General features: G+C 37.5%; 2 protein-coding genes across 2 annotated transcripts in view; both read left to right on the plus strand.

Moving 5' to 3' along the window:
- Positions 1-14046, plus strand: part of LOC107726890 (laminin subunit gamma-1-like) — a 64216-nt gene extending 50170 nt beyond the window's left edge. Inside the window, exons 4-27 of the mRNA XM_016536596.1 lie at positions 3028-3069; positions 4422-4558; positions 4712-4834; positions 4939-5128; positions 5577-5689; positions 5864-6085; positions 6555-6743; positions 6829-7074; positions 7504-7563; positions 7843-7864; positions 8028-8108; positions 8220-8362; positions 8477-8655; positions 8742-8898; positions 9222-9427; positions 9570-9649; positions 9742-9879; positions 10016-10160; positions 10251-10400; positions 10997-11111; positions 11276-11475; positions 11588-11746; positions 11831-11930; positions 12851-14046. Coding sequence (XP_016392082.1) covers positions 3028-3069; positions 4422-4558; positions 4712-4834; positions 4939-5128; positions 5577-5689; positions 5864-6085; positions 6555-6743; positions 6829-7074; positions 7504-7563; positions 7843-7864; positions 8028-8108; positions 8220-8362; positions 8477-8655; positions 8742-8898; positions 9222-9427; positions 9570-9649; positions 9742-9879; positions 10016-10160; positions 10251-10400; positions 10997-11111; positions 11276-11475; positions 11588-11746; positions 11831-11930; positions 12851-13107 — 3454 coding nt within the window. The 3' untranslated portion in view covers positions 13108-14046. The remainder of the gene's footprint in view (positions 1-3027; positions 3070-4421; positions 4559-4711; positions 4835-4938; positions 5129-5576; positions 5690-5863; positions 6086-6554; positions 6744-6828; positions 7075-7503; positions 7564-7842; positions 7865-8027; positions 8109-8219; positions 8363-8476; positions 8656-8741; positions 8899-9221; positions 9428-9569; positions 9650-9741; positions 9880-10015; positions 10161-10250; positions 10401-10996; positions 11112-11275; positions 11476-11587; positions 11747-11830; positions 11931-12850) is intronic.
- Positions 13619-27397, plus strand: part of LOC107726891 (laminin subunit gamma-2-like) — an 18428-nt gene continuing 4649 nt past the window's right edge. Inside the window, 16 exon segments of the mRNA XM_016536598.1 lie at positions 13619-13661; positions 19234-19274; positions 19276-19438; positions 21598-21774; positions 22644-22767; positions 22861-23003; positions 23086-23217; positions 23315-23504; positions 23737-23849; positions 23968-24183; positions 24273-24449; positions 24876-25109; positions 25231-25367; positions 26102-26258; positions 26348-26557; positions 26912-27122. Of these exon segments, the coding sequence (XP_016392084.1) occupies positions 13619-13661; positions 19234-19274; positions 19276-19438; positions 21598-21774; positions 22644-22767; positions 22861-23003; positions 23086-23217; positions 23315-23504; positions 23737-23849; positions 23968-24183; positions 24273-24449; positions 24876-25109; positions 25231-25367; positions 26102-26258; positions 26348-26557; positions 26912-27122 (2468 nt within the window).

Here is a 27397-nt window from a genome sequence, read left to right on the forward strand (position 1 = left end):
ACATTAAAATGATTGACATGCGCAAGCTAGGCATAGTTTCTATTTATAACACGTATTTAAAGGGTTGTGCAATGTAGCCATTCACAGACTCAGCTGTTGATTTCTGGAACGCAATGGCCAATCAGTGGTGATTAAAGGGGTCATATGATGTTGCTAAAAAGAACATTATTTTGTGTATTTGGTGTAATGAAATGTGTTTATGCGGTTTAAGGTTGGGTGGGAGCGGGACAATACATGAATGTCGCGGGCGGGAGCGGGACCAGATAAGATATATTTCTGCGGGAGCGGGCAGGTGCGGGACAGAATCTTGCGGGAGCAGGACTGAAAAATCTGTCCCGCGCAGGTCTCTACATGAATATCAGCAGCTCCATCTGGAATGCTGGACATGTGACCCGAAATATGAGTTTTTTTCAGTGTGCAGACAAAAAAATGAAAAGAACCACCACTTTGAAAGATTAGATCGTTGCAGTGTGAGCTTTCACACTTTGAGCGAAATAGGTTGATTGGGATGCATTGCTTCATTTTTAAATCTTTCTGTATGGGAAAACTCACTCTCTGTGAGAGCAAGCCTCTGGTTAATAGATAATAGCACAATAATTCCTTGTTTTAAACCATTTTGCTCAGTTGTGTATGCAAAAAAGGACCAAAACAATTAATTCCTATGCAATTATCTTAACTCTAGGTACAACAATGTAAGAATTACCTCTTTACTTCCTGTCTGTGGAATCTATAAACTCTTGACGGTGAGCTTTAGAGATGAAGGACATGCTGAAGAAGCCCATATGTCGAGCAAGTGTGAAACATCTCTAGGTGCACCATTGCATGTCTTTTCACCTTAATCTGTTTGAAATGTGGAGCAGATTTCCATTACACAGCCCACATTCCCTACATTCTTGCCTGGGAGTGCTGGATTACAGAGCGCAGTGGAACTGGAATGGGGCGGGCAGAGAGTCTGGAAAGGGAAGGGAACCAGGCTGAGGCTGAAGGGAATCATTTACACCTGCTGCCTCACGGCATGTGGGCTCCTGTCCAGCAGACACATCAGCGCTTACGGACAGCCGTATGTTCCTCAAGTGATCTGATCACCAGAAACGTAGCATCCTGGCAGTTTTATTGTATCTGTGATAAATATATATTAGAATTAGGGAAGAATGCACGTCTGATGAGTGCACATCCTCCACCAAGTTGTTATTCCTCACGTCACCTTTTCCATGAGGCTTTGCCAAGGATCACCTGAGACAATGTGCAAGAGGTGGCTTTAGCTGCACAAGCCCTCTCTTGTTCTGAGTCCTCTGTCAAGGTGTCTTTGTTGGTGAATATGTTTGTTGCTGTGTGCTCATGATAAGTGGAGTTGAGGACAAATAAGATTTTGTGCCCAAACACTGACACTGAATATATTGATTTTTGTTAATCCGAGTTGCAGTGAAGATTTAGAACTAGTTTTCTCATGTTTCAGTGTATCTTTCATGTTATTTTGTGTAGCTTTCTGTCCAAGTTGCACATTTAATTTATGCAAAAACAAAAAGGAAAAAAAATCAAAATTTGCAAATAAAAGCTGCGTTCTCATCCCATGTTAAAGAGAATTTTTGCAAAGTTGTGAAAAACAGAAATTGAAGATGAAGCCACTGACACTTTTAATAAATGTTATACATTTTATTAAATGGTAGCAAATAGATGGTTCAAGGAAGTAACAGTAGCCAATCATTTGAGCATATTATTCAATCACATGACTTTTTCAATGCATATCTCAGAATTTATGCTGTATATACATTTCCATTTTAGTTTGCCTTCTTAATGGATAAAAAAAATGCCAAGCAGTCTTGTACACATATTTGTGCATTTTGGAAATATATTCTAAATAATGTATTAATTTTATTAATATATAATTACATATGCATAATGTTTTAAAGAATTATATTAAAATATTATGGCACTATCAGGCTCAAACTGTTCTATTCTGTTGCAAATCTATTAAATTCTTCAGCCCAAAATGCGGGCGCACACTGGACACTAAGCGCAGCACTGCTTCTTGGATAATTCACGGGTATCGCACATCAGACGCGTCACGTTCAGTTCAAGACAGTAGTCCAAAACACTTAATCTAATCATCAAACAGGCAAAAGTTCACTTCAAGAATGAAAGTTTGAAAAAACTATTATAGCTATTATAGCTCTCTACATGAAACATACAGACTTTATTCAAGGCACAGAAAGACAAACGTTTTTACTGAAAATGCACAATACACAATCTTCCAGCATAGGATGAAGTCATTATGTACACTAACAATAAGTTGGGACAAATATAATGTGATTTAATGGAAAGCCATGTGAGTGGCACTCTGTGGCGCACTGCCACTGTGGGTACACTCATAGAAAACATTGTGCTCAAATAAAAATAAAAAAAACCGCGGCACTGCTCTGCACTTCTCATTTGGTGTGCAACCCCCTTAACTGTTAAAAAATTTATTTTAATTCTATTTTCAAATACAGTGCAAAAGGAGAAAGAATACGTGTCTTAAAAGTACTCCAGATGTCTTGGGCTGTATTTAAGATGCAAAGTAATTTCAGTCTGTTTCTCACACAAATCTATCGTATGACTTCAGAAGACTTGAAATGTAGGGAAGTCATATGGGCTGCTTTTAAGATGCTTTAATTCTTTCTGTTTTTGCATTATATGCGAAAAAACTGTTTAAATACATTTCCAGCTTCAAAAAACTGTCTGTTTAAAACCACTGCATACTGTAGTAGTTTTGTACTGTACTACTGCATAATCTCGCCTGCTGTATCAAAGGGTGGGTAGGATAAAGACACAGACATCAGCTACTCAATCTCAAAACAAAGGTGCAGTGACGTTTCAGTGATAGGCTCAACAAACATTGTCAGAGCTCTGTGTTTGAACAGCTTTGCGGCACATTTGTGTTACGCACAACAACGGCAGGATGTGTACACATACAGTAAGTGTGCCCTATCATTGTGTGGTGGCCCTTTTGCACCTGACCGGTCTGTTACCTTCCCCCTCCCCATCCAGGTGCAAGTGTAACGGCCATGCCAGCGAGTGTGTGAAGAACCTGTGATGGCAAAGCTGAATTTTCAGCAGCCATTACTCCGTTATTCAGTGCCACACGATCCTTCAGAAATAATTCCACCATGCTGTTTTGGTGCTCAAGAAATATTTATTTTTGTTATCAGTTTTGTGCTGCTTGATATTTTAGTAGAAACCATGATATATTTTTTCAGGATTATTTGATGAATGGAATGTTCAAAAGAACAGAATTTCTTTGAAATCAAAATCTTTTGTAACATTATCCATGTCTTTACTGTTACTTTTGATCAGTTTAATGTGCTCTTGCTAAATAAAAGTGATCAATTCTTTAAAAAAAAAAACACTGTCCACAAATTTTTGTACGGTAGTGCAAAAGAAACATTACAATAAAGTACAGTAATTACAACAATTCAGTGTTGTAATCAACTAATTTCTCTTCTTCTTAAGTATTGATATTGTGATTAATTCAACTGATTAATCAGGATATGATGATTTTTCATTGATTGGCACCCTTAATTTAAACATACATCCCAAATATTTGCCATTTCCATTTTGATTTTGCATAATCCCAGCTCTCCAGCCTGCTTTTGCCTTGCACTTTGCACACAAAAAAAAAACCCAAAAAAAACCTAACCTTTTCATTCACATGTCAGCTGTGACATTCCTCTGACAATCAGTCACTGAGTTTGGCCACACATGAACTGGATAATCCCTGCAGTATATACTCATGAGACACAGACAAAGGAGGAGAAATGAAAAGACAGAATCGGGAAGGATGAAAGGAGTGTTTGGCTGAAGCGACAGCTGTTGATTTATGTGTGACCTGTTTTTAGAGGCCCAGCGATGATCTCACTGATGTTAACTGATGACCTGCTTACTTAACTCACTCCACACGTTATGACTTAACCTGTGGGGCCACATACAAATCAAAAAACAGTATTCCTCAATAATTTAACGCTAAATACATAACATGGCACAACATTTCACTACACCTTTTGTGACAATGTTTTAGCCACAGACGTATGAATGGTGGTTTTGAAAAATGTTACGTAAAATCTTAATTATAAGTGTCATTGTATTAAAATAAATATCATTATAATAATTAAAATAATATTTCATAATAAAATAAATTATAATTATGAATTATTAAAATGTTCATCAAGTAGTTTTCAGCCACAGATGTGTTTATGGTGGTTTTGAAATGTGTAAAGAGAGAAATAAATAAAACTGTAGTAATAATTGTATTTACATGGGACAATAATTCAAATACATAATTAGCATGACAGTAATTCAAATGATTAAAATGTCCCTGAACTTTACAAATCAGTTAATCAGCCATCCTGTCTCATTACTATTAAACTCTTGCCTCTTTCTCTCAGGTGTAAACTGGGCTACTTTAATCTGGACCCCCAGAATCCTCAGGGATGTACTCCATGCTTCTGCTTCCAGCATTCCACTGTGTGTGAAAGTGCTGATGGCTACAGCATACACAAAGTCACCTCCACCTTCGACAGGGGTAAGTATCCAACCAATAGTGTGTCAATAGTGTCTACATCCTGTTTATACTAATTCCTAATGCTATACAAGTGCTAATGTAAAATCATCCACAGTTACAAAGGATTGTGAGGATGGAGAATGAATAATATTTGTTATGTATGTCATTGAATAGATGAAGAGGGCTGGATGGGACAGCAGAGAGACAGCTCTAGCATTCCTGTGCAGTGGTCACCCACCACTCGAGAGATCTCACTCATCTCAGAAGACTACTTCCCCATCTACTTTGTGGCTCCAGGTATAATAGCAGACATGGTTTCCTCTGTATGATAAAGAGGCAGAAGATTTCATGAATAAGACCGGTCTAATCATCTGGGATTTTTTTCTTTTTTGTTACTGTAGAGAAGTTTCTTGGTGATCAGCTGCTGAGCTATGGTCAGAACCTCACGCTGAACTTCAGGATTCAGCGACATGATGCACGACTCTCAGCGGAGGACGTTGTGCTGGAAGGGGCCGGGCATCGTGTTGCTGTGCCACTTATTGCCCAGGGTAATTCCTACCCAGGAGAGGAGACACAAACCTTTGTGTTTAGGTGAGGTCTTTGAGTTCCTTTTTAGTAAAACTAGGGCTGGTAATCGCTTAAGTCAAATTAATAAAAAAAAAATTATTAAGATTTACATATTCAAGTACATAAGAATACAACAAAAACACTGATGTTGTGCAATATTATGACAATTTAAAATAACTGTTTTCCATTTTATTATATTTTGATATATTATTCCTGTGATGGCAAAGCTGAATTTTCAGCATCATTCAGTAATGATGCTTAATATTTTATTCTTCTATGAATATTAAGTTCATGTTGAAAATTAAAAGTCAAATTTATCATAATACAGTGACATTTATTGCATGCATTGTTGCCATAAAGATGAAATATTTAGAATTCATAGTCATTCATCTTTTTGCAGATTAATTGATTTATACATATGGTTAGCTTATCTGATGTACTTGTAATGTTAAAAATCTCTTTTGTCAATTAGACTCCATGACACTACTGACTATCCTTGGAGACCCACCATGAAACACGCCGACTTCCAGAAACTTCTGCACAATCTGACTTCGGTTATGATTCGTGGAACCTACAGTGCAAGTAGTACGTTTACTAATTCACTGAAGCATAGCTTTTGTTTTGAGACATTCTATTAAGACGTAATAGGAAGGTGTTTTATTTTCTGTTGGATTACAATGACCTTGGGTTCTCTGTTGCAAGACTCTTAAGGTCATTTTAACTGATACTTTAAGTAACTTAATAATGTTTCTGCTGTAGGTGCTGGTTATTTAGACAACGTGTCCCTTATGACTGCCCGCCGTGGCTCTGGAACTCCAGCTCGTTGGGTTGAGAGGTGTACGTGTCCTCAGGGTTACGTGGGGCAGCACTGTGAGCAGTGCGATCTGCGATATAGGAGGAGCCAACCTGAGCTGGGCCGCTTTAGCAGTTGCGAGCCCTGCAACTGCAACGGACACAGTGACACTTGCGACCCTGTGACAGGTTTGTCATCACAACTGACTTATTTGTACTGCTTTGCCATAGTGTTGATATATAATTTACTTATCTGCTCTCAGGAGACTGGATATTGATTTCACTATATATTATCTGGATGTGGGCATTACGAAAAGTCATGTGCTCTGGATGCATGCAACATGAATGCCATTGAAATAAAAAAGATGTGATTTAATTATATAATGTCTGTACTTTGACAGTTTTTTACCCATAAAGTTTTTAAAAGACTTGTGAGCAATAAGAAAATTACATTTACATTCAAGCCAAAACAGAGTTGTGAAAATACATATTTTTGGATTTTTCTAAATATGCCATGCTTACCCAAAATTCACTCTATACATACTATACTGCAGTAATAATCAGAGTAGTAGTGCTACTTTTGCCTTTGTGTTTATAAAATGTTGCCATCTTGTGGTGATATGTGGTATTACATGGTATCTTTGTTTCAAACTTGCAGGAATGTGTAACTGCCAGCACAACACTGCTGGCATGAGCTGCGAGAGGTGTAAGGACGGGTTCTATGGTGACTCTACAGTCGGCTCATCTTCAGACTGTAAACCCTGTCCCTGCCCCGCAGGTGCCACGTGTGCCGTGGTGCCCAGGACCAAAGAGGTGGTCTGTACAAACTGCCCAACTGGAACCACAGGTACAGGCTCTGAGCATTCAATCTGTTTGGAGATTCAACATAGTAAATAATATAGCACATGATCTCCAACTTTAACTGTCTCTAGGTAAGAGATGTGAATTATGTGATGATGGCTTCTTCGGGGACCCTCTTGGTGAAAATGGTCCAGTCAGGGCGTGCCGTGCCTGCAGCTGCAACAACAACATCGACCCCAATGCTGTAGGCAACTGCAACCGAGAGTCAGGCGAGTGCCTCAAGTGCATCTACAACACAGCCGGAGTCTTCTGCGACCGTTGCAAAGAGGGTTTCTACGGCGATGCCCGTGCTGCAAATGTAGCTGACAAATGCAAACGTGAGTGTATATATATATACACACACACTACCATTAAAAAAATTAATACATTTATTTAGCAGGGATGCATTATATTCATCAAAAGTAAAGACATTTATAATGTTACGAATGATTTAGAAATAAATGCTGTTCTACTAAACTAGTCAAAGATTCCTGATAAAACACTGATTTTTAACACTGATAATAATAAGAAAAGCACCAAATCAACATCCTTCTGAAGGATGGTGTGACACTGATGACTGGAGTAATAGCTGTTGAAAATTCAGCTTTGCCATCGCAGGAATAAATTACATCTTAAAATAGAAAAGTAATTTAAAATATATTCATATTTCATAGGTTTAATGTATTTTATCAAATAAAATATATAAAAACTAAAATAAATAAAAAAATCTTTTTATTTTTTAAACAATTATTTTTCCACCTCTGCAGCGTGCTCGTGCTCTCTGTACGGTACAGTGGACAGGAAGACGACCTGCTCTCAGGTGACGGGTGGCTCTGAGCATTCAATCTGTTTGGAGATTCAACATAGTAAATAATATAGCACATGATCTCCAACTTTAACTGTCTCTAGGTAAGAGATGTGAATTATGTGATGATGGCTTCTTCGGGGACCCTCTTGGTGAAAATGGTCCAGTCAGGGCGTGCCGTGCCTGCAGCTGCAACAACAACATCGACCCCAATGCTGTAGGCAACTGCAACCGAGAGTCAGGCGAGTGCCTCAAGTGCATCTACAACACAGCCGGAGTCTTCTGCGACCGTTGCAAAGAGGGTTTCTACGGCGATGCCCGTGCTGCAAATGTAGCTGACAAATGCAAACGTGAGTGTTTTTTTTTACTTTTTATTTCATGATACTTTCTCAGAGGTTTAAAAATCAGGTCATGCAAGCTTAAAGGAAGTTTTTTTTGTTTTTGTTATTATATATATATATATATATATATATATATATATATATATATTCCCCATGTCATTAACAGAGACTGCAGTGCATGTGATCCTGGTTTCTACAACCATCAGAGCGGCAAGGGCTGTGAACGGTATTTGATTGATTGATTTCTCTTTCTCATTCTTAGTGATATAGCATTGACAAAAGAAAGCTCGACAGAACTGCAAGTTTTTAAAACAAATCTTTAAATTTGTTTCCCCAGATGCAACTGCAACCCTATTGGCTCCACAAACGGTCAGTGTGATATCGTTAGCGGCCAATGCGAGTGTCAGCCTGGGGTCACAGGTCAACACTGTGAGCGCTGTGAGGTCAACTTCTTTGGATTCAGTTCGTCGGGTTGCAAACGTACGGTGTCCTGCTCTTTTGCCTTTCTACAGCAGTTCTACTTAATACAAAATTGCTTTATAATTTATCTTATATTTTAGATTTGTTCCATTTACCATTGGTTTGTTTTTGCAGCTTGTGACTGTGACCCAGAAGGCTCAGAGTCTGCTCAGTGCAAGGAAGACGGGCGTTGTCAGTGTCGCCCAGGCTTCGTGGGAGCTCGCTGCGACATGTGTGAGGAGAACTACTTCTACAACCGCTCCACACCAGGTTGCCAGCAGTGTCCCAACTGTTACAGCCTGGTCAGAGACAAGGTAAGAGATCATCTTCTGAACACGGGACGTTTTGTTTCATAACAGAACAGACAACTTCTAATACCTGATTTTTTTTTTCTGTACAGGTGAACCAGCAGAGACAGAGGCTTCATGACCTACAGAATTTGATTGATAATCTGGACAATGCTGAGAATACAGTGAGTGACAAGGCCTTTGAGGACAGACTGAAGGAGGCAGAGAAAACAATAATGGACTTACTGGAAGAGGCTCAGGCTAGCAAAGGTATTGTCCGACAATGGAGCAAGTTTCAAAATTTTTCTTATAGTTTTAATAGTTGTAGTGTTCATCATCATCATCATTATTATTATTATTAATTTAAAATATTCTTTCAAATAATGTGACGTACTATAATTCTGCCAAATAAAATAAAAAAATCTGATTTCAAAAAAATGAAATAGGACATCATATTGATTAACTATAATAAGAAAAACTAAAAGATTTTTAAAAAGGCAAAAAAAATGTGTTATAATTTTACTTAATAGTAGAGCAGATATATTTCACTTTACATGATTATTATTCTGTTATCTTTCACTATTATAATTCAGAAGTGGATAAAGGCCTTTTGGACCGTCTAAACAACATCAACAAGACCCTGAACAACCAGTGGAACCGACTGCAGAACATCAAGAACACAGTGGACAACACAGGAACGCAGGCAGATCGAGCACGGAACCGAGTCCGTGACGCAGAGAACCTGATCAGCACCGCTAGAGAGGAGCTGGACAAAGCCAAGGAGGCCATCAGTAAAGTGGTGAGATTTCTATTACACCACCAAGAGAGCATGTCGTAATATCTCACAAATACCTTCAGTTAATGGTAGTGGAGTCCATTAAAATGTCTCTTAGTTGCCAATACTTCTTTTTTTTTTTCATCCTTATCGTCTGTTCCCATAGGACATTAAAATACCCACAACCTCTGGAGATCCAAACAATATGACACTTCTGGCAGAGGAAGCCCGCAAACTGTCCGAAAAGTGAGTTACAGTATTTCATGCTGTGTTAATATTGATATTTCATACCACCTAATAGAGTTTTATTCAACGTTTTTCTATGACTCTTTACACAGACATAAAGCAGATGCAGATCAGATTGAGAAGATCGCAAAGGACGCCAATGACACTTCCACTAAGGCCTATAATATGCTGAAGAAGGCGCTCGATGGCGAGAACAAGACAAGCAGCGACATTGATGAACTCAACAGGAAGTATGTCTTTGACATCACATTTTATGCGACTTTCTTGTCTTGCCAATATTCTGTCATCTGATTTTAAGAAAGTCTAAAATATTCTAAATGCAGATGGTCATGCTTTACAACTAAAGTGCTGTTCATATGTGCGCAGATATGTCGAAGCAAAGGATCTAGCCAAGAACCTGGAGAAACAGGCTGCTAAAGTACAAGCTGAAGCAGAAGAGGCAGGAAACAAAGCTCTGAAGATCTACGCTAACCTGACCAGCTTGCCCCCAATCGACACCAAAACATTAGAGGTGCTGATTTCATGATGTTTTATAATTCTTACTGAATTTGCACAATCAACATGGATGCATCTATAATCCAGTCTCTTGAATTTCCCTCAGGATGAGGCCCATAAGATAAAGAAGGAGGCATCAGACCTGGACAAACTAATAGACAAGACTGAGAAGGAGTACAATGACCTGAAGGAAGACCTGAGGGGCAAAGAGACAGAGGTCCGCAAACTACTGGAAAAAGGAAAAACTGAGCAACAGGTACATATGCTTTTTGACTTTTAATGTACTTGATTTGTTTCGTCTTGGTTCTATGGAATTAGTTTTCAGAATGCAGTTATGGTGGTCTAAAGATTTTGAAGAAATGATGAGAATATTTAGTTGCTGTTCAGTTTAGCAGTTCTTTCACATGGTTGATATGTAAGAGTCAAACACATGTCATGAGGCCCAGAAGCCTCTTAAATGATACTGATGAGAGGCAAGTGATAGTCCATAGTCTCATCCTAATCTGATTGAGTTAAAAGTCATGCTTTTAATGAAAGAGCTGAACCATGACACTGCTCTTATGAAATCTGCTCACAGTGTGAGTTACTTTTTGCAATGTTTATTTAATTGCAATGCAATTGCATTTTCATGATTACTTTTAGACTAGATATTAAATATATTGCGTATTTGTTCCCCCACAGTATTGCTATTCATTCCTATAAGTAATTATGTTCATGTTAAGCACAGTAAATTACTTGTAAGTGCAGAATTTCACCTTCTGAATGTTAGCCAGACAAGTCATTTAAGAGTGCAGTGTAAAAACTCAACAATTCTGTGTTTTCCAACTCTCTTTCCGCTTCTGTCTTCTTCAGACGGCTGATCAGTTGTTGGCACGTGCAGACGCAGCAAAGGCCTTGGCTGAGGAGGCAGCAAAAAAAGGCATCTCTACCTTCCAGGAGGCCCAGGACATACTGAACAACCTCAGAGGTGAGAGGTCTTGGGTCATTGTGTAAAATATCTTTTATTTATGATGCTAAAATTAAAATAAATAAATATTATAGAGAGAGAGAGGATAAATAAAGATCTAAATATCAAAGTAAATACGTGTTTAAAAATGTATTTGTTTATTAAAATTTGTGTCTTACTTTTAGACTTTGACAAGAGAGTCAATGACAACAAAACTGCTGCTGAGGATGCCATGAGGCGAATCCCAGAAATCAACGCGACAATCAATGAAGCCAATGAGAAGACCCGACGGGCCGAGGCGGCTTTAGGCAACGCAGCTGCAGATGCTAAAGAAGCGAAAACGAAGGCAGAGGAAGCTGAGAAAATAGCTAATGATGTGCAGAAGGTACATGTTGAGTTTCAGATGAAGAATATCAAAAACATAAAGTTGTGGGATGTCCGTGTCCTTATCAAACTGTGCCTTTATTTGATTTGCCTTTTTTTAAAATTTTTATCAGGGTTCAGCAAAGACAAAGGCAGATGCAGAAAAAGCTTTTGAAGACACCATGAAACTGGATGGAGAGGTGAACAACATGATGGACCAGCTCACAGCTGCTGAGAAAGAGCTAGAGAAGAAGAAAGCTGAGGCAGATGCCGACATGATGATGGCGGCCATGGTGGGTTATGGCCTTGACTATATGGGTGCAATCTGTTTTAAAACCCTATTATAGACATTGTATTAACTTTGCTCTTCTTCACAGGCATCTGATAATGCTAAAGAAGCTGAGGGCAATGCCAGGAAAGCCAAAAATGCTGTCAGGACAGTGCTGAGCACAATCAATGAATTATTAAGCCAGCTCGGTAAGACACTCTAGTTGCCGATCAATAATCCACATTTTTGTGGCAGACATAATAACCAATAATTGAAAAAAAATGTTTGAAATCATGCTGTATGTCATGCAAGATTTCATCTACCTTCCTCGATGCCTGATTAAAGATGCGTTATCATGATATTTTATTCTAGCTTATCATGAGTTTTTTCAGTGATTGCCATTTTTAACTAATTAAAACTATTAAAAATTGTTTCCAGTAATTGAAATAAAGATGAAATAAAATACAAATATTAAATGAAAATTATACATTTTGCCTTGGAAACTAACTGAAATTAAATAGGTTTGAGTTGCAAAAATTGCTTAAACTGAAATAAAAATAAAGCCAAATGGAAATATAAAAAAATAAAAACTAATAAGAATGACAAAAGCGCATTGTAATTTACTAAAATTTTTACCAAAATAAAAATGAAAATTGAAGATATAAAAATAAAAGCTAATTCAAATTATAATATAATCTAATGTAATCAGGGTTTGAAATTAACACCCGCCAACCCGCCAAATGCGGGTAAAAATCAGCTGTGGCGGGTAACGCTGTCAAATCACTAGCCAATTTGGCGGGTTACTTTTCTTAAATTATGTTTACTAATTAATTTCTTGAGGAAGTTCATGTAAGCCAAATCTGCGCAGATTTAGTGTAAATACTGAACTCGAGACTCATCATGATATATTAAATAAGCCCTGGTGAGTGAAAAAGTTAATTTCAAACCCTGAATGTAATGTAATATGTATTATAACATAGTACAAGTTCAACTTGTTTAGCTTGAGTATTTTTAGCTTATGATGATCATTTTATTTTCCTTGTTATACTGTGCAAGAAGAATGCACTTCTGTGAAATGTATGACTTCTTAACACACGCCTTAATATAACACCACCTTATCCTCTTCCAGGCAACATCGATAAGGTGGATCTGAGCAAGCTGAATCGGATCGAAAACGCCCTGAAAGATGCCAAGGACAAGATGGCAGGAAGTGAGCTGGACAGGAAGCTGAAGGAGCTGAACGACATCGCTAAGAGCCAGGAGGACATGATCAGCGACTACGACCGTCAGATCCAAGACATTCGAAAGGACATCGCTAACCTCAACGACATCAAGAACACTCTGCCAGAAGGCTGCTTCAACACTCCGTCTCTAGAGCGGCCTTAACCTCTCCACGCCACACCGCTACATCTGCCTTACACTCCCTGTGTTCTTCAGCATCCCTCTCCAAACCCTCCGCCGACACCACCCTCAACCAAAACAGGCCTTGTTTTGTTTCAAATTCTTTTAATTGCATTTTATTTCCTTTTATTAGGTTATTGTTTGTTTGTATTTCTATACGTTTCTTCGAAATCATGTTTTACAAACAGAAGACAAAAGCAGCTTTTAATGTTTTGATATGCAGAAATGCTACGTGAAGAGAACTCCAAGTAATGGCCGTGTGTGTGTGTGTGTGTGTGTGCATGAGCTGTTAGGGGCCTCGAGTTGAACCCTCATGACTGCACCATTTCCAGCTCTTTCTCTCAAATCTCTTGTCTTTACAACCAAATCAAAATTACGACCTAATCAGATGCCAAGACATTTGTTTGAGGTCATTTGCTACTTAAGCTCGTGTATATCATCATTGGTAACGCTATTCGCTCAAAGCTAACAGTGAAGGAATCTTAATTTGTTCGGAATGCGCCTCTTCGTCGCCCCTCGTGCTAGATTTGGTACTGAGAGTGAGTCGAACACGTAAATACAGTATTTCAGTTCATGTGTATATAAATTGTTCAGTACTAAAAGTCCCTGCATGGCTCAGCTGACTTCATGCATTTCATGGTTGCGACACATTTCAGTTTTGTGTTTGTTTTGATTTTTCAGACGCTGCTGCTTATTACAGGTGTCCTGCGAAACACATTAACATGAGCAAAACTCAACACTATGCAACTTTGTACATTGGTGTAGCAAGCCTTTTATCTGATACACTGGTGCTAATAATTATTTCAAATGTTATATTTTTGTGTGAATGTTTTTTCTTCTTCTTTTTTTATTATAATATAGAGTTGAGGAACTGTTATTTGTGTAAATATGCTTAAATGATTCAGGAACGGCTGATTTTTGAATCCAAGACCCAACCAGCCACCTCATCGGTTCACGAAAAAAAAAAAAATCAGCCAAAACTTCTGCATAATATATATATATATATATATTATGTTCTGTGGTATAATACGCTTGCCTGTATACATGGCTCAGTGTTGCATCATAGCTCTATCATTTATTTTATTTGTACCTAGTTTTCAGCGGATGGTGATGCGTAATGTCTTGACCCTTTAATTTGCACACCCCCAAACATCCACATATGTCTCGAATATTTCATATTTATTGGAATGCTTTGCTTTACTTGAGATGGTAAGCTTAATCACATGTTGCTAGCTAACCATCTTTTTAGTGCCTAAACACTTGGACGTAATCCTCTAAATGTGGACGTTGCATCTTAAGTTAAAGAGATCTGTTGAAGTCCAAATGATGGTTTAGTACATTTCACTGTTTGTTTGTTTGTTTCTTTCAGTTACCGCATCCGTAGTTCCTTTAGTTACAGTCTTACAGGTTTGCTAAATTGAGCGGTTCCTCAGCCGACATATCGAGAGATTCAACTATGGAAAGTGCCACTATAAAGCATTAGATTAGATATAGACCTCTCCTCTCTACCACTGTGGACATAAGTGCAACACGTACACGTTTATGTATAAAACAGTATTTTTAATTTATAAAGTATCAAGTATTTGTGATCTGTAGTTAGAGTATGTGTTTGCTGCACAGTCTTTATGTGGTCCTTTGGTTCTAGAGAGTGTAATGTTTTTTTTAATCAAGGCATTGAGAAACACTCACCCAAAGGACCTGACACACCTCTGCTTGTTACCTATTTGCCTGTAAATTCAATCGTAACATTTGAATAATAAACAGTGGTTATTACAGGACTCACTGATGTGTTATTCTGCTTCATTTACTCTTGTTGCTACTTTTTTACAGTAGTGTATGTGTGATTCAGTGCCCCAGAACAGCGGCTTTCAAACTTTTTGAAGTTAAGAATCTCCAAATATTACAACAATGCAAGGAACCCCTTTTCTAAAATAGAAATGTTAAACTGTATGAAACATTTACTTTTTTTTTCATTTATGGATTTGGCAGTCACTTACATTACATTCAAGGTACACATTTTATCTATTCTTGCTTTCCCTGGGACATAAACACATATACATATACACACCACCGGTCAAAAGTTTGGGATCAGAACGATTTTTTGTTTTTTTACAGGAGTTTCTTCTGCTCATCAAGGCTGCATTTATACTGTTGCTAAAATTGATAATTCTAATAATAAATCAGCATATTAGAATGATTTCTGAAGGATGTGACACTGAAGACTGGAGTAATGATGCTGAAAATTCAGCTTTGCATTACAGGAATAAATTAGATTTTAATGTATATTAAAATAGAAACCATTATTTATATTGTAATAACATTTTGCAAGATTACTGTTTTTTTTCTATATTTTCGATCAAATAAAATGCAGCCTTGATGAGCATAAGAGACTTCTTTAAAAAAGTCTTACTGACCCCAAACTTTTGACCGGTAGTGTGTATATATAAGATTTAGTTATTTTCTACTATTAAAAGCTAGGGCTGCCAAAGGAATAAAATAATTAACATTATTCACATGATTTTTGACCAGTTTTTAGAAAGCCGAAGTGAATAGTAATATAAATAAATAAAGTGTTCAATTCAAAAGTTTGCAATCTGTCATTTTTTTTTCATTGATTTCTTTTAATTTTCCTTTATTCAGCAAGGATGGTTTCATGGTTTCCACAAAAGATTAAGTATCACAACTGTTCTCAATACTGATACAAATAAGAAGTATTTTCTTGAGCACCAAATCATATTCGAATGATTTCTGAAGGATCATGTGACACTGAAGACTGGAGTAATAGCTGTTGAAAATTCAGCTTTGCCGTCACAGGAACAAATTACATTTTTAAATATATTAAAATAGAAAACCATTATTTCAAATTTTAATATTTCACATTTTTACTGAATTTTTTATCAAAATAATGCTGCCGTGGTGAGCATAAGAGACTTCTTTCAAATACATGAACAAATCTTACTAATCACAAACTTTTGACCGATAGTGTATATACAGTTGACATTAATGACTCTAAAAACTAAATTTTGTAAAATGATTTTTGTCTCAAATTGTCCATGCACCTTCTATAGCACCCTCTTGTGGTCTTCTATGGGTCCCTGGACCCTGTTTGAAATCCCCTGCTGAAGATTATTTACAGTACATTAATTAAACATTAAATACATAATCGCACCAATTATACGTATAGTCAAAAATATTTTTCAGATCATAAGTCTATAGTGTACAGCATATTTAAACCATGTACATATCATAATAGCAGTGCAGTTAAACAGTAATGTGTAGGCCTATCTATGTCTTTATTGCTGTGCAATGACACAGACTCATTACCAAATCTAGTTGGTCAGTGTTACAGACCATTCGCTCATCTGATACAAAATTAGCACTATTACCAATATCATTCCTAACTACATTTGGTAAGACTTTGCCATGACTCAGCGGCCATCATCATATGCGGTTGCATTTCATTAAATTTGATTAAATGTGTTTTTCTCCTCCACAAGTCTGAAAGTACAAAATGTGAACTAGACACATAATGAAAAGCATTGTGCCAGTTTTGGCCTTAACAGAGTTTCCAAAAGTCATTTACATCTTTAACATAAGGCTCTCTCTTTTAACATGCTGGCAGTCGTGACTCTAAAAAACAGAAATAAAGAGGGTTTTTCTCTAAATCTGCCAGACTGATGACTAGATTGAAAGGAACGATCATGTGAACTATCATCGGCAGAGTCAAATCCTTTTTGAGTGAGTGTGAATCAAATGACAACTTTTATGGTCCTTCAACTGAATTTAAATCTTTATTAAAAAATAACTGACTTATTGCAAAAGCAATACGTTTGTTCTTAATTTGGTATATCTGTAGCCTAGTTTTATCATTTAAAACCTAAAAAAAAACTCTTTTGTGAAATGTTTTGTTTAGAAAGAGTATGTTGAATGTTTCTTTAAATAATATAAAAACAATATTTTAAATATATGCCACAATACATATATTAATGCAATGACATTAATGCATTTTTATTTTACTTTATTTGATTTTAAATAGATCCAAAGTAACATTAAAGACATTTAAAATATTCGAAATAAATATATTTCAAATAAATGCTGCTCTTTTGAACTTTTTAGTTCACTGAAGAATCCTGAAAAAAACTGAATCAAGGTTTCCATAAAAACATTAAGCACTACAACCGTTTTTAACATTTATTTGTATTTTATTTTAATTAAAGTATTTAATTAAATTTATATTAAAATATACCCCAATATATATTAATGCAATGACATACATTTTTATTTTATAATTTTTATTTTAAATAGATGCCACATTATATGTTCATGCAATGACATTCATGCATTTTTATTTTTATTTATTAAATTTTAAATAGATGACACATTATATGTTCATGCAATGACATTCATGCATTTTTAAATGTGACATAAATGTCCAGATTCATTTTAGGGCCACTGTATATGCTCTCCAATCGATCAGTACAAAACCTATGGAGGACATAAAATTTGCCGTGTTTTCTTGATGTAATAACTGAAAGGCAGGTTATTTCTTGTATTTATACTGTCCTCAGTGATATATGAGAGAGCTTATGAGACTTCCTCATTCTCTACCTTCTTTCTGTGTTTCTTATCCTGTCCTGTAGTGTGTGTGAGGGTGTGGTGCTGGCAGCGTCCTGCGAGAGGTAGACAGGGTGTGCTTCACACTACGCCATGCTGTTCTCTGCGGCCGGAGGGAAAGGGTATGAGCATGTTTACCTGGAGAGTTTTAGGTGGGGCTCACTGCGTCTGTGTGAGGAACAAGGTGTGGACGATAAAGATGTGTGGCGCTGGATGTTTGGGTGTGTTTTGGTAATGCGTAGCTGAGACACCTCTGACTCAGCCCAGCGTCTTTCCTTTCCTCTCGGAGAGTTCGTGACAGGGCGTAGCCAGCTGCACACAGTAGAAAATTCACTGCCCTCAGGCCGTGGATTTTTCATGACTCCAATATATTTGACTGTTCTACAGTGTTGACTCTTCCAGTGCGGTTCAGTTTGTCCCGGTGTTTTGATGACAGCTGTGGTTTTGATATCTAAGCAACAGTCAGAGTTCTGTTTTTTTTCTTTACTACTCATTTTCAAGACTGTAGCCTATATAACTATATAATTAAAAAGATGCCAAATGGCATATGATTCAATGCCACAGTAAGTCAGTATCTGTGTACACAGTTCAACACAACAGTGATTCAGTGCCAATACAGACAATATACAATTTGTAAACCACAAACACGGATTACTAAATAAGATAAAGCTCACAATAAGTGTACTTTCCGGGCATTTAATGTCTGTAGTATGTTCTTTAAGTTCACTTGATGTATTGAAAGTTGTTGTGCCCTAACATGCAAAGCTTATTGTGGATCAGTTACTCTTGTTAAATATACCTGTAGATGATTGTGTGGTAAAGAAGCAAACGGCAATCTCAAACTGTTTGCCATTGCTCCATTTCTATGGCTTCGGTTTGGTGGTTTGGTTTTCAGTTGGGTGTGGTTCTCTTGCCTTGATATGAACTCCTAGAACTTCAGAAGTTTGCTTTAAAAAAAAAAAAAAAAAAACCTCAAGCAAAAGAAATAACAATAATAATAATTTAAATAATAGATATTTTAAGATTTTTAAAGAGAACATAGTTTTGGCATAAGCAATTTGGAACAACCTTTAGGCTACTTAACTTTTGGCTGCCAAATTAAAATCTTTTTTTTTTCTTCAAAAATATATGAACATGAATTTAAATAATACTTAAAAAAAATGGGTTTATCTAATTTGTATCTTTTGCCTGTTTCACGTTTTGTGTATCATTTTATTGATAACACTACTATGGATCTTATATCTATTACACACAGCCTCAAGCATTAATAGCCTACTTTTAATATCAGATCCAAATAAGCTGAAGCATTGATGAACAATGGGGTTTATTGTTCTGGTGCTGTAGTTATAGGCTTTTAATCAAACACGTCTTTATGTGAGGAATGGCATGATATATTTCCTATCAGGCACATATGATCTGTGAATCACTCGTGAGTAAATGAACAGTTGAGACACGGAGCTTGACGTGTCCGCGCTTGTCAGGTGGGAAGTTTTTAAGTGCGCGGCGTGGGATCAGCTGGCAGAACCGTCAGGTGTCCGTCTCATCGCACCGAGGACTAACGGACCGCCAGCATCCTTAAGCAGACATTATAAAAGAGAGAACGTGGAATTAAATCTTGTTTCTTGGATGTGGAAAATGAAGATCAGTTGGTTCTTTCTTTGCGCAGTTTGCATCTGGTCTCCAGTTCACGGAACAGTCCGATGTAAGTAAAGTTGTGCCTGCCTGTTAATTCATTTTTGACATTATGATAGTGTGTTGACAACTACGTACAGTAGTACTAATTTGCTTTGCAAGTGTTGCTAAATCTTGAGTGATTTGTGAGCAAGGCTAGTTTTTTATTTTATTTTAATAACTGATAGGCAGATTGCAGAATAAATTCAGTCCAAGAAAGCTAGCCTACTTTAAGGTGTGAACGTGAGACTGCTGTTACAATAAGTTTGTGTATTTAACATTTCTTCATATTTTTCTCAGTTTTAAATTTAGCAGTGTAACATGGTATGGTATTGAGTGGCTAATCCATTTGGCATCGTATTTTAAAACAACACTAGTGACAGAAAGTGTCCCACTTTATCTGTATTTACTGTAGATTATAATTACAGTACATTGCAATGTAACAAAAACTACTGACAGAGTTATTGACTCATACATCATATAACAATCATAAAAATAGTCTAATGATAACCACAATACTCATCATAATGATCATATTGATCAGGGGAAAATCTGTTAGCCAGATACAATTAACATGATTTAAATTGTAGCCTAATAATGATACACCTGTATTATGAATGTCCTGGTCTAGGTTACTTCTAGGCAACTCCCCTCCCAAATTCTATAATTATTATATGCCGTTTTTATGACTTAATACTAACTGAAAGAATTTTTGCATTTTTGTAGTTTAAAAAAGCAATTTGTTGGAGGAAAATTTAATTGTAGCCTAAATATTTCAGCCTAGGCTGGTTGTTTAGTCTTAGCTTGTTTAAGCTGAAAATAGCTGGTTGGTCTTTTAGCAGGTCTGCCAGCTTGACCAGCCAAGACCAGCCTGTCCAGCTAAAAAGTGGCCAAAACCACTTTAAAACCAGCCTGGGAGACCAACCAAAGCAGCCAAACAGCTTAGGCTGGTTTTAGCTGTTTTTTCAGTAGAGAGTTGTTAAGCTTTGCTATAGCAATACAGCTTAAATACACCATATTTCTCACTGTATAAAAGTTTTCATTCCCTCAATGAAAGTCTATGGGATTTTTGGTGGTTTTGATAGTCTGGTTTACGAAAACCACAATCCGGATCAGTTAGAAAAGTATAGCACACCGAGTCAGACCAGTCTGAAGGTCTGACCCGAGTTTGGTGGTTGTAGCTTTAAAGCTGTAGGAGGAGTTAGTGTTCTAATTTTGGTTCAGAAGAAGAAGAAGCAGCTTAAATAGCAGATCAGTAAATTGGCTTTCTCAAGCCAAATTAATAATAATAAAAATTATAATAAAAAAGAAACTAAAAACTTTTCAAAACTGGAAACACAACACCACAGTCTGTGCGGGAAAAAAAAATTGTCCTGGGGCCCTGTAAGGATGACTGTTGTCTAACAGCTGGGTAGTTTTGTCTCTCATTGAGAGGCTGTTGTTGCTGCCTGCCTGTGTTGCTCACCTGTGAGGGACCCTGATGTTGCCCGGTTTGGAGGAATGGAATGTCTGTTCTGAGTGGATGAGGTTTGGTTCATGCTGACTTATATTACCTCATTATACCTTTTTCGATAAATTACCTACAAGAGTGAGCTTGTCCTACCCACAAAGCCAGTCTATTATCTAACATCCATAATCGTCTGTGTGTTCAACACACTGTGGGCCTGGTTGAACATGGACTAGGTTGTTTTATTGCAGGTAATCCTACATGATCTAATGTGTTTACACAGCTGAGGGCATTTCTTCTTCCCTTTGAAAAGATGTCCACCTCTTGATGTCCGGAGTGTCTTTCAGATACTTGTTGATCCCCAGACATGTGTGGTTTTGTCATTGTATTCTGCGGTAGCTTATGGTTTGTGGGTTTGAGTAATTGTCCATATAATATCCTGGAGAGTGAGTGAGTATACCTTAGGGTGGGGTGTAATTTTCTGCATTTGTGGAAATTGTTTGTTTTTATAGGTATAAGACGGTCTTTAGATGTTACTTTCCCATGCTCACAGCAATACCACAGCAATAACTTGACTGGCGCCAGTTAACTTTGACAATGCACAGTGATACTATCTTTTCAAAGACTGTAAAATGTCTACTTATTCAGCAGATTCCTTAACCACAGAACGTCTTTATGGGTGCCTGCTTTGAACAGAAAAAAAGTTGAGACCAAGTAACCCATCTTGGCATGTTGTCTTGCAGCCTCCACTGCCTGTTCATGTCATGGGAAGGCACAATACTGCAGAGCAGATCATCTGGGACCCTACTGTATAAACTGCCAGGGAAACACCGAAGGGCGGCACTGTGAAAACTGTAAGGAAGGATACTACCACCAGAGGGCAGGAGACAACTGTGTGCCCTGCAACTGCAACACGGCAGGTGAGCTGCTACTTTAAGATGAAGTGTGTTTTTTTCTTTACTAAAAGAGAGTTCTTCCAGAAACAAAATTGCATTGACTTTCCTTTCATGTTCCAAGTCATACAGGAAAAGATTTGTCATTTTTTGGGGTGAACAATCCTTTGCACATGATAATGTTAACTCTGCTATAAATTAATCCACTTCACCAGCTCTTCAACAGTGATGCTATAGAGCTACCGCAAAAATGGAAGTTCAAAGACAAAATTTTAAAGATGGCTGCGCACTTGTTTCTCTGACACATAAGGTCTATTTAGCACAGTGGGAGATTTTACAGACATTTTTACAAACTTGCTTTTGCCTTGTCTAAAAATGTCTCAGTTCGATTGTATTAGATGTAAAATATCATACCAAGCAGCATTTGCTAACAAATTACGCCAGAGCTTTTTTTCAGAATTGACTTTTATGAGGCACTTTTTAATTTATTTTTAGCCAGTTGGTCCCAAGGTCATTTTTCGTGGTATGAAGCCAGTTTCCCTCAAGTTCACACTGTTGTCTTAGCAGAATAACCATAATCAAATTAACATATGAACATGTTCCTCAAAGTTTGACAACCAGAATATGTCCAAGACTTTTGAGCTTCATTTTAAACAGTATATTTATTGTTTCATATTTAAAAATCTAGGAAATTTAATTTAATTGAATTTCATTGAAATATATTGATTGAAAGGTATGCTTATGCTAAATTTCTTTAAAATAAATGATACTTGTTTTGTTATATAATGAAAATACAGTTATACAAATGTAATAGTTTCCAAATATTTTTGGGTCCACTCTATATAGGCATTATGTGAGTAAAGTTGTACAAAATGCATATACTTTGTTCTGTTCAGGTTCTCGAGGACCAGTATGCAACAATGAGGGACGGTGTACTTGTAAACAAGGAGTTTATGGAGACAAGTGTGACCGCTGTCATTATGGCTCTCCAGTCACTGCCAGTGGATGCGAGCCTTTGAGGTGAGAACAGTGAGCCTTACATCTCTGACCGGCATCTAATTACATTATTACTATGTAGAATTATTTGGTTCAATCAATGTTCTTCTTATGCAGGCTAAACTGCCGGTCACGTAACAGTGGCCGCCTCACGTATAATACAGAGGAGTGCCTGCCCTGCTTTTGCAATGGCCACTCAAGTGTGTGCTCCTCAGCTGAGGGATATTCCATTCACAACATCACTTCAACTTTTGAAAATGGTGAGCATGATGTGTACTCACTGATTTTAGTAAATCACATTCAGTTTTAGTTGCTGATTTAATTCAAAAATTCGTCTCACAGGACCTGAGGGCTGGCGAGCCACAACTGCTCAAGGCGTGAACCCTTCACAAGTGCAATTCAGGTGGTCTCCTACTCACAAAGACCTTGAGGTTATCTCTAAGGAGGTCCTTCCTGTTTATCTGTTTGCTCCAGGTATGTGGATTACATTTTTTATTACTTAATATCAGTAATATACCATCAGTGATGTATTGCCATTTCCTTGACTCCTGTGCTTCTGTGTTTAATGTAGCATCTTACCTGGGGAATCAGGCAATGAGCTACGGTCAGACGCTCAGCTTCTCTCTGCGTCTGGACAGAGGTGTCCGTCGTCCTTCCATCTCTGATGTTATCTTAGAAGGAGCAGGTCTTAAGGTGTCTGCTTCACTAGGAGACTTGAGAACTGTGGTGCACTGTGGCAAGAAAATCACCTACACATTCAAGTGAGTCACATCATTTGTAATAACTAGATCTTTGCGTTTTCTGAAGAAATGTGAGTGGTGCTTACCTTGCCCTGGTTCCTGCCTCTGTTTAAGTCTATGAATTTTTAGGGATACATGATATATGGGTACCATATCAGTTATTGGCCAATTTTAGAGATATTTTGATTGTTCTGTTTAAAGGTCTATGACTGAGGCTGATAATAAATATTCTAATGCATATTATACTTCATAGACTTGACGAACAGCCTGGCAGCAAATGGAAACCACAGCTCTCATCCACAGAATTTCAAACACTTCTGAGCAACCTTACAGCCATTAAAATCAGAGGAACATTTGGTGAAAATGGTGAGTCTTTAATCTCTCCTCTCCAATAATGTATCACTGAGCTGCATATATTGTGGAAAACATGTGCACACATAACATAATACCGAATAAAATAATTGTATATCTGCTTTCACAACAGGACGTGGTTATCTGGATGATGTCTCTCTGGTGTCAGCTAAACTGGGTCCCGGCACCCCTGCTGTCTGGGTAGAAAAGTGCAGATGCCCTGCTGGTTATGATGGACTGTTTTGTGAACGCTGTGCCACTGGATACCGGAGACGTTTCCCTGGCCAAGGCCCCCAAAGCCCCTGTGATCCCTGCTCCTGTCAGGGTGGAACTTGTGATCCAGAAACAGGTTTGTTTTTTCAGTGTTTAGTGAATGTTCGTATTTCAGTTATGAAAAAGAAGTCTGAGCTGAGAAAGGTGGATTTGTTGTGTTTACAGGAGGCTGTTACTCAGCTGATGAGATACCAAATCTGCAGATGTGCCCTAAAGGTTATTATGTCAACCGCCAACAGTCCAACTCCTGCCAAAAGTGTCCTTGTCCCGAGGGTGAGGCTTGCTATGTTATTCCAGGAACACAGGAGGTGATGTGTGCTCGCTGTCCCCAAGGGACTACAGGTGAGAATAAGGAAACATTGGCGTAGATGTTCTTAAAGGGATAGTGCACCCAAAATGCTGTTATTATGTACATAAACTTGTTTAATTTCCTGGCTGTCCTTTTCAATATAATAAAAGTAATTGGGTCTGTCAAGCTGTACAGTGTCAAAAATCACTATAGAAGTAGAATTATAAAAATCATGCATTAGATTTTATTAAGAACTTTAGCTGAAATTTCAATTTAGCTATAAAATAACAGTGTGAATCGTATTATTTCGGTATGATTTTGCACTAAATTGTTGTGCTGTTTCATTATGGAGCTCTCACTCTCTCTTCCTTCAGCTTGCTCCCCTTTATCAGGGGTCGCCACAGCGGAGTGATCCGCTCAACCGATTTTGTTTCATTATGGAGCTATTCCCCATATTTACTAATGACACATTTTTAAAGGCTCTCGTTGCGAAATCTGTGATGACGGTTTCTATGGAGACCCTCTGGGAGAGTACGGCCCTCCCAAACAGTGCCAGCCTTGCCAATGTTATGGCCACGTGGACCAGAATGCTGTCGGCAACTGTGACCGCCGAACAGGGGAGTGTCGGAAGTGCCTGAGTCACAGCACCGGCCCCAAGTGTGAGAACTGTGAAGATGGATACTACCACAGTTACCCCACAGAGCCATGTCAGGGTATGGAAAAATACTGTAACTGTCACAAGCCTGAATAAATGTTGCTTATAGTACTAGTGAAGTGAAATGCAAAATCCATAACAGTGAAAGTCACCCAAGATTTGCTTTTTTCTCCCTGTAGCTTGTAACTGCAACCGACAGGGTTCTGTGTCAACTTCATGCAATGATAAAGGACAGTGCAAGTGTAAGGAAGGTTACGATGGACTCAAGTGTGACGAATCAACATGTCCTTCCTGCTTTAACCCAGTCAAGAGCAAGGTAAGACATTGCAGAACTGAAAACAAAATAAAGAAAAATAAACTAATAAAATATATTAATATGATATGAGAAGTAATTTACATGAAATGTATATATGAAAAATCATTTAGAAGTTGGTCAATAAATTTGAGTTTGATGTAGTTTGAATGAAGTCTCTTATGCTCACCACCAAGTCTTCAATTATTGAATTATATGCAATACAGTAAAAACAGTAATGTTTTTAAATTATTAAAATAACTTCTGTTAATATATTTTAAAATATAATATATATCAACATAAAATATATGTATGAGTGTGTGATTTAACCATGAGAAAATAATGATCATTTAATATCATCATGTCAAAATAAGCACTTTACACTCTACGCTGTGTGAAAGAAAAAATGAGTGAGTCCTGCTGGATTTGATGATTGTTTATTATCTGGAGAGTGATATAACGGTATGTTGCTTTGGCGCTGATCTTGAACACTGCCTGTGTGGGTGGAATTAAATGTGCTGTTTGCCCAGGGACCAGCACGCACAAAATCTCACTGCTGTTACATTTACCAAATCTGTATAACAAGAGAAAAAAAAGCCTGCTCACTCAAGGTTAAAAATGATTGGAAACATTAAATTATGTCATTTACTGTAGCGTTGGATCCAGTCGCTGCACACCTGTTAAAGTAGAGGTATATGAATAAATGGCGATAAATGGTGGTAAATAAATGACGAACATTGTGGGGTTTTTCTTTTCAGATAGAGGTTTACGCAAGACAGCTGCAAGACATGGAGAATTTATTTAAAGGAATTGGAGGTGATGATGCACCAGTCAATGATGCTCAGATGGTACGAGCTATTAGGGCTGCAGAGGTCATGGTGCAAAGCCTGGAAATCAGAGCAAATGAACTCACAAGTATGAAAATCCTTTATTTGTCTTGTTTAATTTATTGTTTTTAGTTAGTTTATTGTCTGTTTTTAACACTGGCTTTTTATACCAAATAGATACTGAGAAACAGCTTCAAGATAAACTGGTGAGCATTAGCCGATCCCAGCTGAGAGAGGACAGAAAAATGGAGGCTTTGTTGACAACAGTGGATGGGATCAGAAACAAGGATCAGCAGTACAGAACAGAAGTTTCAGAAATCCAAAAACTCATCAGTGAGATCAGGTTAAAACTGCAACAGGCCAAACGGGACATCCAACAGGCTGTGAGTATTTTTTGGGTGTTTATATATATATATATATATATATACTAGCCAACAAAAGCACTAATAGTTTTCCAACTGTTTCACATTAAAATGTGGTGGTTCTGAACCTTTTTTGCTTCAGGACCCAGACTTTATAGGGAACATCATGTGAAGACATTTTTATTGTACAAAATAAAAAAAATAAGTAATGGATTGAATTTGCTATCATAACAATGCGTGATTATCAATTGGATTACATTTGTTGCCTTATTTGCATTTAGCATTGTTTTTTCCCTTGCTGCCCATGGTAAGATAGTTGAGAACAATTGCATTAAAAATGCCTTTAACCACTGATTAGACTTCCACAGCACATCTGCAGTACATATCTTGTTGTGCATCCAAAATATATGACTGATTGAAAAAAGTCTGACTGAAGGGTGTTTTCTTGCCAGGCACCAAGGTGAGGCAGTGACAGTGGAGACCATTGCAGCCGATTCTCTAGCAGAATCTGAGAAAGCCCTAGACCTCATCCGTGGTGTCATCAACCGAGAAAATAATGTCAAAGACGAGCTCAGGGACCTCAAAAGACAGTAAGTTGCATATAACTTAAAGGGTTAGTTCACCCAAAAATGAAAATTAGGCTGTGTTTTTCTCACCCCCGAGGCATCCTAGGTGTATATGACTTTCTTCTTTCAGACGAATCCAGTCGGAGTTAGATAAAAAAATTGTCCTGGCTATTCCAAGCTCTATCATTGCAGTCATCGGGTGTTGCAGTGCTTCAGTCCAAAAGAAGTTAAATAAAAAGCGCCCATTCATAAAAAAAGTGTCTCACACGGCTCCGGGGGGTGAACAAAGGCCTCCTGTA

This window comes from Sinocyclocheilus rhinocerous, unplaced genomic scaffold, assembly GCF_001515625.1.
Source record: "Sinocyclocheilus rhinocerous isolate Xijiao unplaced genomic scaffold, SAMN03320098_v1.1 scaffold606, whole genome shotgun sequence".
NCBI classification, from domain to species: domain Eukaryota; kingdom Metazoa; phylum Chordata; class Actinopteri; order Cypriniformes; family Cyprinidae; genus Sinocyclocheilus; species Sinocyclocheilus rhinocerous.